At 39.2% G+C, this 15,011-nt stretch overlaps 1 protein-coding gene across 2 annotated transcripts in view; it reads left to right on the top strand.

Annotated features, from left to right (window-relative positions):
* The window catches only part of tnmd (tenomodulin), a 125,663-nt gene that overhangs the window by 64,519 nt on the left and 46,133 nt on the right, over positions 1-15,011 (top strand). The window contains exons 1-2 of one of the 2 annotated variants that reach the window (XM_078411938.1): positions 13,572-13,664; positions 13,948-14,088. In XM_078411938.1, coding sequence (XP_078268064.1) covers positions 13,608-13,664; positions 13,948-14,088 — 198 coding nt within the window. In that variant the 5' untranslated portion in view covers positions 13,572-13,607. Of the gene's footprint in view, positions 1-13,571; positions 13,665-13,947; positions 14,089-15,011 lie in introns of those variants that run through there. The other variant, XM_078411937.1, reaches the window with a different exon arrangement.

Below are 15,011 nucleotides of genomic sequence, written 5' to 3'. Positions count from 1 at the left end.
AACATTGGGAACATGTTATCTGCCTCTAATGTGTCCAATCCCCTAATTATCTTATATGTTTCAATAAGATCCCCCCTCATCCTTCTAAATTCCAGTGTATACAAGCCCAATCGCTCCAGCCTTTCAACATACGACAGTCCCGCCATTCCGGGAATTAACCTAGTGAACCTACGCTGCACGCCCTCCATAGCAAGAATATCCTTCCTCAAATTTGGAGACCAAAACTGCACACAGTACTCCAGGTGCGGTCTCACCAGGGCCCGGTACACTTCTTCTGAGACAAAAAAATGTGGTTGCACTGAAAAGGTAGGCAGGTAATGTAATCAAAAGTTTATGCAATGACCCAATTAGACCACAGTCCATTTTTTCTGCTTCTATTAATGTAAACCACACGTCCAGCATATCCAGGTTAGAGCAGGAACTTGGTATATATGTAATTATATATATCTAATTATGAAAAAAATCAGATTTGACATACACTGAGTCGTGCAATGACAAATCACTTTGCTGGACAGTTCACTTACCACCTTTAAGATAAGGACCATAGTTCATTAAACTGCAAGTTTTATATCATAAATTTAATTTGGATTGAAAGACCACAAAAATCTTAATCTTTCTGACCTTGTTTTATTTAATATTAGCAATATGATTATCATTTGGGTGCTGAATTTTGATTCACTCTTCTGTTAAAAACAGCATTTCGTCATAAATATTCACCAAGACCATCAAAGTTATATCAAAGCAGAAATAAACTGAAGGCATTATTGAATGCATTCATACCAAATTATTCAAAAGAGTCAAGGCAAATCTTAAAAATCATTCAGCAGTGTCAATCTCAAAAAGGCAACTGGTTCATTTTGAACAACTTAATTAGGTTTGCCTATTTAAATGCAACTAGCTTGATATTGGGCATTAACATGTTAACATGACAGCTGATATTCTGTGACTCTAAGCTGTATGTCAGGGACTGAATCACTCCTGATTCACACTGGGGTCAGTTCACATCAAATTAACTAAATTGATATGATATTTTATCGAACTAAAGAATCTAAGCTAACTGTTAACGTAATGAAAAAATATTCTTATTTTCTAGCATTGGTTTAATTTCTTAGCATTTTTCGATAATAAAGACTGGTTAATAAACCTGAATGAAAAAACAATACATTTTCTGACATAACAAGGCCACCTATATCAGAATCCTATTTTTGTTACAATACCTCCACCTTCAAACACATAATTCTAAGCAAACGCATTTCTAAACTCATGGATCTAGGTCCTAAAACTTCCTCTGAGGCTGCACTCTTGACTTTCTGACCTGTAGACTGCAATCAGTAAGGACAAGCGGCAAAATATCCTTCACGATAATTCTCAACACCAGTGCTCCACAAGGCTGCATTCTGAGCCCCTTCCCTATACCCACAACTGTGCAGCTAAACTCTACTCTAACTCCATTTGTAAGTGTGCAGAGTTCTACTCTACTCTTGAAGTTCTACTCTAAATCCATTTGCAAGTTTCCACCATAGTGGGGCAGATCTCAAATAATGATGAGACAAAGTACAGAAGGGAGATAGAAAGCAGAGTAGCATGGCGACCAGACAATAAACGAGTTCGGTATCTCGATAAACACAAGGAATCATGGGATTTGTCAAAGGTCATTCGGGATAAACAAAGAGCGTTGTTGGTGAGCTTAATGGCTAATGTACACTGAAACAATGGTTGATAAGTGATTAAATTCAATGAAAGAAATTAAGAGTTGTATGAACTTCTGTACATTTACTGATTGAGTTCTGGATTTCAGTTCATATCAAATCTGGTTGAACATAAGGTTGAACTTCTGATCAAAATGATCTGCAAGTGCAACAACATCTCATTTGCACACCAAATGGTGGCAGTAAATTACATAATGCTGTGAAAATATTATCAATATGCCGAACTAAAGTGATGGGTAAAGTGTTTCTCGGGATGTTAAACCACTTTAGACGAGCTATGCCCCTTCAACATGAATACGGACATTGGCAACCTCCCTGGTTTTGTGTACTTTTTCTCTGATCATTTGCTGATAACCACTGCTGGGAGGGGGAATCTCGAAATAGGCTTGGTGAAACATCAAGTCTTCTTGAATGGGAAATTCTCTTTCCGCCATTATGCAATCCCCAGGATCAACTAAGTTCAAAAATCCACTCTTCCTAACAATGTGTGTATCAGATGATTGCCCATCCCAAGCTTTTGATAAGAATGTGATCATGCCGTTTGGAGCAATTGCAAACGATATAGTTTCACAGTGCTGTATTTCTTGTAGTTGGACTATGTCAAAGCCTGCATCTGTAGATGCCGTGGTCATTCTATAAATATCTCTGTGCAGTCCAGAATGCATCTCAGTGCTGAGCATTTATTCATTATCTGTTTTGGCTGTGTGGACCTTATCAAATCACTATCTGTAACCATGTCCATTACATACTGGTACAAGTTACAATGCAAAAGAAAATGGTGCAAGAATATTGAACTAATTTATACAATCACAAGATTGTATCTGAAAATTAGAATGTCGAATACTGGGTAAAATTATCCAATGTAATGGGAATCAGAAGAGACATGAATAGTCAGGAGACTCATGACTAAGTTTTGTACTACACAACTTTACTTACACATGTACATGCAGAACACATTCAGAAGTCAACAAACGTGCATACAGCCCATGGCTGTGGACTAGTATAGTAAGAGGTGAAAACACCACAAATACTTTTCATATTATCTATTGATAGTTGTAGAAAACATACATTTCATTTCATTTCCTCCCCTCCCCCCCCTCAAAACAAAAACAATAAAAAATGGTTGTGATTAATCGTCACGATCTCGCTCACTCACCGAAGCGGGCCAGCAAGCGACCAAGGAAAAGCCAATTAAACCATCAAAATCATCATAGTTTTGTACAAATGAACCATAAATACACCTAGTTAATAGTTTTGAAAGCAGTATTTTCTTACCTCGAAGAATCAAAACTGGAAAATACGTATGAAACGCAGGTCTGTATTCACACAGTAGCTCAGCTGGTGAGAATGTTTATCCCGAATGACCCATGACCTGGGCATGCTCAGTTGTAATACCGAACTCACTTATATTCTCTCACTCAATGTTGGAAAAATGAAATAAATAATCGTTGACTGCAGGAAACGGGGTAGAGTACATACACAGGTTTGTATCAGTGGTGCTAAGGTGGAGATAGTCAAGAGCGTCAGGTTTCCAGGTGTAAATATCAATACAATTTGTCCTGGTCCAACTGCATTTTATGGCCAAGAAAGCACATTTACTTCCTCAGAAGATTAAGGAAATTTGGTATGTCTTCAATGCCTCTTACCAATTTATACAGATGTACCATTGCAAAGCACCACAGCTTACTGTAACAACTGCTCTGCCCAAATCTCCAAGAAATTGCAGAGTTGTGAACACACCCCATCCATCACATGAACCAGCTTTCCCCTTTCGATTCTTTTTCTACTTCACATTGCAGCCCACATAATCAAGGACCACTCACATCCTGGTTATTCTCTCTTCTCTCCTCTCCTGTCAGGCAGAAAATACAGAACTTGAAAGCATGTGCCACTAGATTCATCACCAGCTTTTCCCCAGCTGTTATCACAATCGAACAGATCTCTGATATGTAAAGGATGAATTCACTATTTTCCAATCTACCTTGTTGCTGCCCTTGCACTTTTTTTAAATCTGCACTTTTTCTGTAGCTGTAACACTATATTCTGCAGTCTTATTTATGTACTCTTTTAAACAACCCGATGTGCTCATATTTGATGTTATTTGCATGGGTAGTGGGCAAAACAACGTTTTTCACGGCATTTCAGAACTGGTGACAATATTATAGCAGTGACAATACCTCAAACATAAATGTTTGTTTCCGAACAAAGTGGAGAACCACATTGCATGTTAATGCACTCATTACTTTATTAGTTATGTTGCAATGCAAAAAATATAAGATTTAAAATTTCAGCAAATTTTCATAAAGAATATGAAATAGTGAAAGTGGCCATTAATTTACTGGAGGAAGAGAAGCCTGAAGCATTTATTTACCTGCAGCAAGGAAAACTAACTGTAAAATAATTGGCAGAATTTGTTTCAGGAATTTTAAGTAAATAGAAGCAACAAAATTCTTTCCCATTTGAACAAAATGACTTGAGAGTCAATAACTGTGTTCTGGTAAAGAGCTGCTGATTACAGATCTTCTAACGTGAAGTTAATACAAATATCCTTGCAGTAGCTTTGAACTGGTCCGGCGGGTGAGAAAGGAAGTCTGGTAATGCCACATATGCAGCAAGCACACACTGCAAGTATTGCCCAAGACAACACTGGCAATTAAATGAACACGCCGACCATACAAAAGTGCTGTTAAATGGCATTATTGAGGCAAATGTGTAACAATACTAGAGGATTCTTTTGGCATTCAAAGACTCATACCAGAATATCATTTTGCTATCTTGTATCAGATTTGGCAACAGCAGATGTCCTTAAGCCTTTCAAGTTATTCAATGAGATCGTAGTTGATACCAATTCCATAGCTTTAAAGCCATATTTTGTTAACTTTAAATGTGAAGATGACAGGTATGTGTTCACAGTTCCCCCAGCACCAAGTGCAGGTTGCAGATATGTGCCGCCCTCTGCTTTAATTTTCAGACTGTGGCCCATGATTCTAAATACCTTCCAAACTCTTCCCTCCAATCCCTCCCAAAGATATTGGAACTAGTTTTTCTTTATCCACCTGATCTGCCCCCTAACTGTTTTGAAAACTGAAAAATGAAGTAACCATCTAGATTATTTGGAAAATGCTTTTCTCTTCATCCTTGGACCTCTTGCATAATTTTGGTAAATATTTGCTGGACTTCCGCCCATATCTCCTTTCCAAATTATAGTGCTCCAAACTATTCTCAGAACATGTGGTGTTGCCAAGCTGGGGTCTCCATAGGTACTATGCATTCACTAATGCACATGTATTCTACTGCTTCTGGTTTTCCATCATTCAGAAAGTAGCTTGTTCCTTTCGTTTTACGGACAAAAGTGCATACACTTACACCAAGCTTCGTTTTGCTAGTTCCATTCATTCAAATATATTTATTACAATACTGTGTAACCTCTGTCAATAGTAACTTTAAAAAACATGTGGTTATAAATTGCATTATTCGTTAGTGCAAGTCGTTCATAAGTAGAATGAATATTTAAGACCCAGCATATTCTTGTGGGGACCACAAGTAATGTTCTGCTAATTAAAGTACGTGTCCATCATCCTCACTCTTTGTCTCTCGTCACTTAACCAATTTCTTCAGTGTAAGCCATGGAGAATATCCCAATCTACCAAATAATTAAGATATAGATTTTCTCATTCTCAAGATACCAGCGTGTCTCCTCTTGCTCTGCTACCTTGTACATATTTAGGAATGAAGAGGTTTTCTCCTTCCATTAAAGAACATAAATTACTCATTTTTGGAATATTTTTGGAAAATATTGGAAGATGTTTACTTGCGGCAGTGCTGGAGCAGGATCCAGTTAAAGCTAAATCACTCACTCGCTGATTTTATGAATGGCATGCCTTCTACAATGTTCAAGTAGCATTCAATCTCACTGTTTCTCTGCCACTGCAGGCTCATCTTATTCACTCCGTAGACTTTCAATGCCTTCTTCATTGTGCACTGTGGAAGGGTTTTTCCAGTCAACATTCCACATACACTTTTCTATTCAGATGGCATTATTTCAGCCTCTCATGTTCACTTATTACTTGCACTATTAAAGCTCTACTTTCCCTGTTCTGCATTTCACCTCTCCTTTGACTGTGTCTGCATGCACGATGTGTTGTCTTTGTATCTTTACATGCCTGTATACACTTGCCTGGAGTTAACCCTATCTTGTATTATAGCTGATCTTTTAGTCGGTGCTCCAGACAGGCACAAGCAATCTGGTCTGAAGAAGGGTCTCGACCCGAAACGTCGCCCATTCCTTCTATCCAGAGATTCTGCCTGTCTCGCTGAGTTACTCCAGCATTTTGTGTCTATATCCGGTTTAAACCAGCAATTGCAGTTGCTTCCTACACGAGCAATCTGATCTCTGATGAGCAGGACTTTTGGAACTGCAAATTTTAATTATTTGCTTAATTCCATTAACAAAATGGTCAAAGAATTCTTGTGATGGTCAACCTACTCAGGTGGCAACTGTACAAACCATTGGTGTGACCACATGTGGATCATTGTGCACAGTTCTGATCACTCAGCTATAGGAAGGACTAGACCAAGTGGACCCATTGGGCCCAAACCTCTCCTGCACTGCTGAAGCACCCTCTCCTCCCCCTCCCCCCTGCCCCTCCCCTCCCCACTCCTCCCCTCTCTCCTCCCCCATTCCCCTCCACCCCCCACTCCATCCCCCTCAACCCCCCTTATCCTCCCTCCACCCCCTCCCTAGGAGATAGATTTACACTTTAAAATGTGAATAACTTAAAAAATATAACACCTATTTCAATAAAACGTCTTCCATTAGTACCAAAGGGATGACGGTGAGTAAGATGGGCCTAAATTTTTGCGCTATCGTGTACCATTTTGGCTGTAGTTCAGGAACAAACAAATGAACAAATGAGAGTTTTAGTATATAGATGGAAATGTTGCAGGTAAGATTCATAAGGATGTTTTCGGGACTGGAGTGATTTGTATTAAGAGAGGCAGGATAGACTGGAACTTTATTTACCTGGCGAGAAGGAGATTGTGGGGTGAGCTTTTAGAGGTATATAAATTCAAGACGAGTGTAGAAAAGGTGGATGCTCACTCTCTGTTTCCCAGGGTAGGGAACACACAAACTATAGGGCATAGATTTAGGATTAGAGGAGAAAGATTTAGTTTCGTTTAAATTAGTTTAGAGATGCAGCGCAGAAAAAGGCCCTTTGGCCCACTGAGTCTGCGCCGACTTGCAATCCCCGCACACATTAACACTATCCTACACACACTAGGGACAAATTACACATACACCAAGCCAATTAACCTACATACCTGCATGTCTTTGGAGTGTGGGAGGAGACTGAAAATCTCAGAGAAAACCCACGCGGTCTCGGGGAGAATGTACAAACATTGTACAGACAGCACCCGTAGCCAGGATCGAACCCGGGTCTCTGGCGCTGCAACCGATGAAATGTAGCAACTCTACCTACCGCTGTGCCACTGTGCTGCCCCAAAGGAGACTTAAGGGACCAGTTTTTCACACAATGGGTGGTGGGTGTATGGAAAAGCTACTAGAGGAAGCCATAGCGTCAGGTGCAATTACAATGTTTAAAATACATTTAGACATGTACATGGATAAGAAGCGTTTAGAGAGATATGGGCCAAATACAGGCAAATGGAAGTACCTCAGATAGAAATCTTGGTTGACTTGAATGATTTGGGCCAAAGTGTTCATGCTGCATAAACCTATGACTATGGTTGACCATTTCATTTCTTGGGAGGTTTTGTTGTGGTTGCAATTATTCAAGATTTCATTTGAAGGATTAGTGGTGCAGTATAATTATCTCCTCTTGTGGGCAGCGAAGTAGAAAAGCATTTTTACTATCATCTGTTCAAGTTTATGTTGCCGAATATACGGTGAGAACGTTTTCTCTTGATGTCTCTATTCTTTAGTGGATTACGAGTCTTGCTCCCCTGTTTTTATCTGTTCCATCATGTAGTTTCACAAATGAATCGCAAAGCTTACTGTCTCAGAACATTTCCAATCAGGGACGATCCCATAAAACATTAGGCATAATTCCAAATCTCACACTTTACCAACTAGGACTTCTGGCACCGTGCATCAGTATCATCCCTCTGGAAGATAGCAAGTCATTTATACTAACAGTTTAACAAAACAACTTGCAGAAAGATAGGCATCTTGTCTGTGCTGTGTGCTATTACACAAAGAGACAAGATGCTAAAACACAGAGAGACTGACTTTCTGGAACTTTATCCCTAACCAATTTACACACCGAGCAGTCAGTTATTTACTACACATCTTAAAGGAGAATATACAAGCTATATTATAATATACAAGCTAAATTTTAACTTGAACCTGTTGGACATGGAACTGTTGCCATTGAATTGACAAGTCACATTACACATCATCACACCTTAGTTGTTGTGGACTTCAGTGAAGAGAACAATAGGGTCTAGAGAGTAAGTGAAGTTGGATCATTTTGACTCTTTTGCAGTGAGTTATTAAAATTAACTCAATTACATTATTTTTAAGACAATGTTAATTATAATGACCAAAAAGTAGGATCTTAGTTGAAGAAGGGAAAACAAAAGATTGATTGGCAAACCTACAATTTGAAGATAAAATTAATTCGAGGTAAAGATAATACAGTCAGGATTTCAATTTGCTTTTCAATTAAAGGAAAATTATCTTATGCATAAATAAATTGCAAAGCCAGTTTCTGATGCTGTGGTACAGTGCCAAATAACCATTAAGCTGATGACAGATTGAAGTCTGACCTGTCTCGCCATTGGCAGACACTCAATGCATTAATAAGATGGACAACACGGTGGCGCAGCAATCGAGCTGCTGACTCATAGCGTCAGAGACCCGGGTTCCATCCTGACTATGGGTGCTATCTGTATGGGGTTTGTACATTCTCCCTTTGGACCGCATGGGTTTCCTCTAGGTGCTGCGGTTTCCTCTTACATTCCAAAGACGTGCAGGATTGTAGGTTCATTGGCTCAAATGTGTAGGATGATGTAGTGGGATAACTTAGAACTAAGTCGGTGGCTGAAGGGCTTGTTTCCACACTGTATTTCTAAAGACCAAAAGGTACCCATTGTAACCAGAGAAGCTACAAATACTAACATTTTCCAAGTTGTGTAGGAAAATAACTGCAGATGCGGGTACAAATCGAAGGTATCACAAAATGCTGGAGTAACTCAGCGGGTCAGGAAGCATCTCTGGAGAGAAGGAATGGGTGACATTTTGGGTCGAGACCCTTCTTCAGACTGATGTCAGGGGGGTGGGGCGGGACAAAGAACGGATATAGGTGGAGACAGGAAGACAGTGGGAGAACTGGGAAGTTTTGGAACATTTTCTAAGTGATAGCTTAATCAAAACCTTATGGAATTGAAATACCCTGGTCATAAACGTGAAAGCAGAAGAAAAATAATCACAGGGCTCAATACAATTTAAGCAACAACCGTGAGAGGGATAGTTTACAGAAACGTCGCAGCAATTTCTTTCTGAGTGATAAGGCTTTAATAAAGTCTGGACATAAAGTGGGGCATTAAAAAGCCCCTCACATAACCTTGCATAATAACTCTTTGGTTCTTCGAACATCGTATCTAATCAATTCATACATTGAGGTATGTCCACAACTAATAATTAGGATTGTATAGTTTCAGATTTGTCCTGTTCGGAGATAAATTAGACATTTGCTCAGCTAATGTGAAGATTTTCAATTGAGAAATACATGATGTCTGGTGTCATCCCACGGATAAAAGTAATCATGCAGTGTGTTGGGAAAGGAGAATGAGCAATGTTAAGGGAGAGCATAGTTCAACATAACCATCTCCAATGATTTCTAAAAAATCTTCTCAGTCGAGTGAACCAATAAGATTGGAACTTAAGTATCTGACCATAGTGGTCCTGAAAGACATCTGGAAAAGTCATCTCTAAATCATGTCAGGGTTGTTCATAGATTGATGCCATGATTTCAGAATACATTTCTTAAATATGAAAATCTAAAAAAAGCTGAAGATGCTGTAAATCTGAAATAAAATCATAAATGCTGGAAAAACTCAGCAGGTCAATGGATTGAACAAAGGGATTGACAATGGATTAAACAAAGGATTTGCTTTGATCGAATGTAATAAATGTGACAATTAAAAATCAGATTATGACATATTACACAAATAAATTTAATGTTGTAGAGTGTGTAGAACTTTGAGTAGTCTGAACTATTGAAACACAGCCAGCCCACCAGACCACAGAAAAAAGCAAAAGAAAATAAGGATCACAGGAAAAAATAAATAGGCCTGAACAAAAAGAAAAGGCGCTATATAAAGTTGAAGAATGGAATGCAGAAGGTTGCAATGTGCCCAGTCAGAAGATGGGGCGCTGCTCTCAAGTTTGCCTTGGTCCTATTCTCAGTGCAGAAAGCCAAAGTCGGAAAGATCAGATTGGGAATGAATACATGGACTACACCAAAATAAACTGCAAGAGGAACGCAGCGGGTCAAGCAACATCTGTGGAGGCAAAGGGATAGTCATTGTTTTGGGTCGAGACCCTACGTCATGACTGAGAGTGTAGAAAGTTTAAAGAGATGAGTGGGAAGGGTGATGTAGGGGTTAAAGGGTGACAGGTGGGACCACATAAGGGAGGGGATAATGGGCAGGGTGAGCCAGGTGGTGGATGGAAAGGGATGGAGTTAGGATACTGTGGTTGGTAGGTGAAAGGTAGATTTGGACAAGGAGAGAGTGGGAAAAGAGGGCAGATAAGGGAGGATGAAGGGAGGATGGAGGCACTGACAGAGGCTGGAAGTAAACAAATGGAGGCACAATAGGATGTAGATGCTGAAACCTGAGAAGAATGGAAGGGGATAAGTGCAACCAAATAAAGAGGGAGATGGTGAATGGAACCAAAAGGGAAAGAAGTTCGGAGAATCAGTAGACTCAGGTTTAGACTTGACGGAAAAACAGCAGATCTGTCAAACTACATTCTATTATGATGCCTGACTTCATACTCAACCATTCAAAGTACATGTTTGGTAATTATCCACCTGCATTTTAACCAGAAACATACAATGCCTAAATAAAGATTGAGAATGCACAACCCTAAGTGGCCCATTACCTTTGCATGATAAGGAACAAGCAATATTGGTGTAGAAAACCTCAAATAAAAGTGGTAATTGCTTAAATACAGCTGGAAATATTTTTACTTCCTTTGTAACTATTATTGAGAAGATAATTAAAATTATATTTGAAGGAATAGGTCAAGCAAAACAGGATTATATAACGAGCAAAGGTATGTGCACGTTGGTGGATGTGGAATTTGTAACGGCAAACATTTTGTAAAATGGCATAAAACTGATGAACAGAATTGATCCCCTTGGGATTAGAGAGGCATTAGCAGCACAATTTTAAAATTGGTTAAGGAACAAAAAGCAGAGCCTAATAATAAATAGTTATTATTCAGGCTGGAAGGAAGTATATAGTGATCTCCCTCGAGAGCTATTTTTTGGGACTGCAGCTTTGTTTTTGATACATTTTAATGACCTGGTCTTGACATGGGGAGGGTAATTTTAAAGTTTGCCACGGCTACAAAATTTAGAAAAGTGCTATTGTGAAAGAAGGAACAGACTTTAGTAGAGCATAGACTAGTGATAAAGGCAGACACCTGGGAGATGAAATTTAATAGAGAAGTGAGAACTGATACAATTACAAAGGAAAACCACGGAAAGGCAATAGAAACTAAATTACCCAATTAGAAAGTGGGTGAAGGAACGATGCAAACCATGGATTTACATCCAGAAGCCTTTGAAGGTGATGGGACAAGTTAATAAGCTTGTTAATAAAGCATACAGTAAGTGATGATTGGCTTCATTAAAAGTGACAATCTAGAAAACCAAGAAAGTTGCACTTAATCTTTATGAAACCATTGGTTAAGCTGAAACTGGATTATTCTACAATGACACTGAGTTTATTGGGGTCAATCTTCCAATGAGATAGAAAACAGATCTGACTAGACCCAGACTGGGCTGTTCCTTTGCAAAGGAAGTGATGAGGTGCTACGCCCATCACAACACTGGCCACTGGACAACTGTACTCCTCGTGGATACAACAGGGGAACATGAACTTCTGTACATTTCCATGCTCTCGGGTTACTCAAGGGAGTCACCCTGGATGCACTTGCAGCTTTGATGAGGTCCTGTCAAGTTGAGTTTATGGTCTTGTGCACAAGGTACAGGTACAATGAAAATCATGCTTGCAGCAAATTCACGGGCATATCACATAAATTTTACATAACACATCTTTAAAAAAAAGACTGCAAGACACAATTAGAAGAAAAAAATACAAGTCCATAGTGGCGCAAGAGATTGTGTGGGTTGGTTCAAGAACCTGAAAGGAAAGTAGCTGTTTCTGAACCTGGTAGTGTGGGACTTCAGGCTTCTGTTCCTCCTGCACAATGGTAGCAGTTATAAAAGAGCATGGAGCTTGATTATAGATGCTGCTTTCTTGAGACATTGCCTCAGGTAGATGCTTTCAATGGAGGGGAAGGCTGTGCCGGTGCTGGAGTGGGTCGAGTTTGCCACTCTCTGCAGCTGCTTGCATTCCTACATGTAGGGATTGCTGAACCAGGCCAGTCAGTCTGGGAACATGTCTCCCAGCAAAAGAGTGTGTACTGGACCAGGCGAGAAGAAAGAGGACACAGGCAACCAGTGATCCCCGGACAACAGAAAATCTGACCCGCTTTATTCTGGGATCCAAAATCAACCAGCTGGTGGAAGCATATCCATTCAAACCATTCAAACGACAACTGAATAAAACATGCAGTGGGGTGGGTGGGATTGATTGAATGGCTTGTGAAATTCTTGTGAAATTCTAGAACAATAGATTTTACAGTGCACTTTACTAATTGTCTTTGTGGATTTGGAGGCAGTGAAAGTGCAATTGGGCAAGTGTAAGAGAGCAAAATGTTTGTGCTTTTAACATATTTCGGTTTGATATTTCAACTGTTTAACACCTACTTTATTTAACACCTACTTTATTTCCCTACTTTATTTCCCAATAAAAGTTCATTGGGTGTTGATTTAATGTGACAGTAACTGCATCAGTGAAACTAAAGATTAAACTGATTGAGCCAGTTATCAAAACAGGTCCAATAAATTTAAATCATTGTATGCATTTCCGTTTATGAAATAAAGCACAAAATCCTAGTAAAATTTAGCAGACCAGGTTGCACCCATGGATGAAAATCATAATTAACAATTCAGGTTGGAGACCCTTTGTCAGTCTTCTTTCTACAGACACTACCCTAGATTATCAGTGTTCTCTGTTTTTATTTCTGATTTCTAGCACCCACAGTTAATTTTGATTTTCCAATGATGGTGGTGTAACTCACCCACTGGTCCCAACTGTACAAGCAGAACTGATTTCTTTGGTATGAAAAACTGATGCTGAGAAAGATTTCAGTTTAATATGTTGTTACATGAACCTTATCATTATTCGTCCAATTATGGCCAGACAATAATGGTTTTTGATAACTGCAATCTCTGCTTCTGTGCTATGTATTTGTTTAGTCGCAGAGTATTTATGTTTGGATTGATGAGAGTTTAGGGAAACTGGATGCATAATGGATTAATCAAAATGTGCTCACCTTTGCACTTTACTATCTCTCTCGTTCATGCTTGACGTCAGTGTCGTCAGTGCCGTCGATGCAGGTCATTCTTATCAATGATAAAGTACAGAGAGATTAATTTTAGCTGATGTATATTTGGATATCTCAGCAGCTTGCTAGCAGAAATTGCAGCATTCCCAGCTGAACCATAAAATTCTCTAAAGTGCATTCACACCCACAAGTCAGAACATTCATCCCACAGTACCAGCAATTAAAATGCGATGGGATCATCATATCTCCACGGCGTTGTCAGCCATGGTTGTAATAATAGAAGCACGGTAACTGCTCAATTAGCTCGGGGCAAATAATTATTCAGGATATCAATTTTCTATTTCTTTTCATTTCCTTTTTATTAAAATGTTCATGTGCATTTCTGTTTCACTAACTGGTTTGCATAACCCCGTCTTGAAGATATGCCTAATCAAGACAAACAAATTCAAATGCTGTTGGTTTCATAGCTTTTAGAGCTGAATTGCTTGCCCTTAATCTTAAAATGACTCTCCCAATTATTCAGAAATGCATTCTGATTTGGAGCTGCAAAAACGTTATGTTTGATTTCAGGTTTATGACATAACGTACCGAATAAACATCGACGGTACCATTAAAGAAAGCTTAATGAAGATCGATGCGATCAGTGGTTTTGAGACCTTCACGACAGGAAATGGCAGCGATGAATCTGTGGAAATCCATGATTTTAAAACTGTGAGTCAAAGGTGTTCTCACCTTCCAATTATCTGCAATTCTACAAGTGAAAGTAATTAATGCACCAATGGGAAGATTTGTTCGCTTAGTCAGAGCTGCTAATTGCACATATTTCTGAGCAATTCATTTGTATGAAAATTATTTTGTCTTTTGGCATCTGCACAAATCAAAAGTGGTGGTTATGTGCTGCGCCACTGTCTGTGCAAGTGAGTTACAACCTGAAAGTCAGACAGCAATAAGACATTTTAGAGAAAAGATAAATGTATATCTGGGGTAACTGGAATATCTATCAAAGATTCACAACCTGACCTTGACAACCCATGTGTGACATTGATGCTTTTGGGTTATACTGGCAGGCAACCAGTTTAATTTGTATCAATCACCAATTCTTCACTGGCACCACTATTCATCTACTTTGGATTTTATGCACTTGTTCAGGAATACATTTCAATCTGTATTCTGGTTAGATTTGCAGACCTAATGCATTACAGTAATAATGATAAACTTTTGAATAAAATTGGTATTAATTTAATATCAGATTCAGTATCTAAATCAGGACTAGGTACTGTGAAAATTAAATAGTAATCAAATGCCATATTCCCATGAAGCCATGAAGAGATGTGGATCAACAACACTAGAATGTCAAGAATAGCCAGCTATTGATCATCACATGCAGGATTTAATTTTAAATCTCTCAATAACAGGAGTTTTGCGTCAGAACTAAAGATATCTTCCTCCCAGTGCTTATATGATGTTCAGAGACAATTGCAAACACAATTGTGCGGCACGGTGGCGCAGCAGTAGAGTTGCTGCCTTACAGCGAATGCAGCGCAGGAGACCCGGGTTCGATCCCGACTACGGTCTGTGCGGAGTTTGTACATTCTCCCCGTGACCTGCATGGGTTTCCTCCAATATCTTCGATT

The sequence above is a fragment of the Rhinoraja longicauda genome, chromosome 15, assembly GCF_053455715.1.
Source record: "Rhinoraja longicauda isolate Sanriku21f chromosome 15, sRhiLon1.1, whole genome shotgun sequence".
NCBI classification, from domain to species: domain Eukaryota; kingdom Metazoa; phylum Chordata; class Chondrichthyes; order Rajiformes; family Arhynchobatidae; genus Rhinoraja; species Rhinoraja longicauda.
The sequence above is the reverse complement of the archived record's forward strand: the minus strand, read 5'-3'. Positions and strand labels throughout refer to the sequence as shown.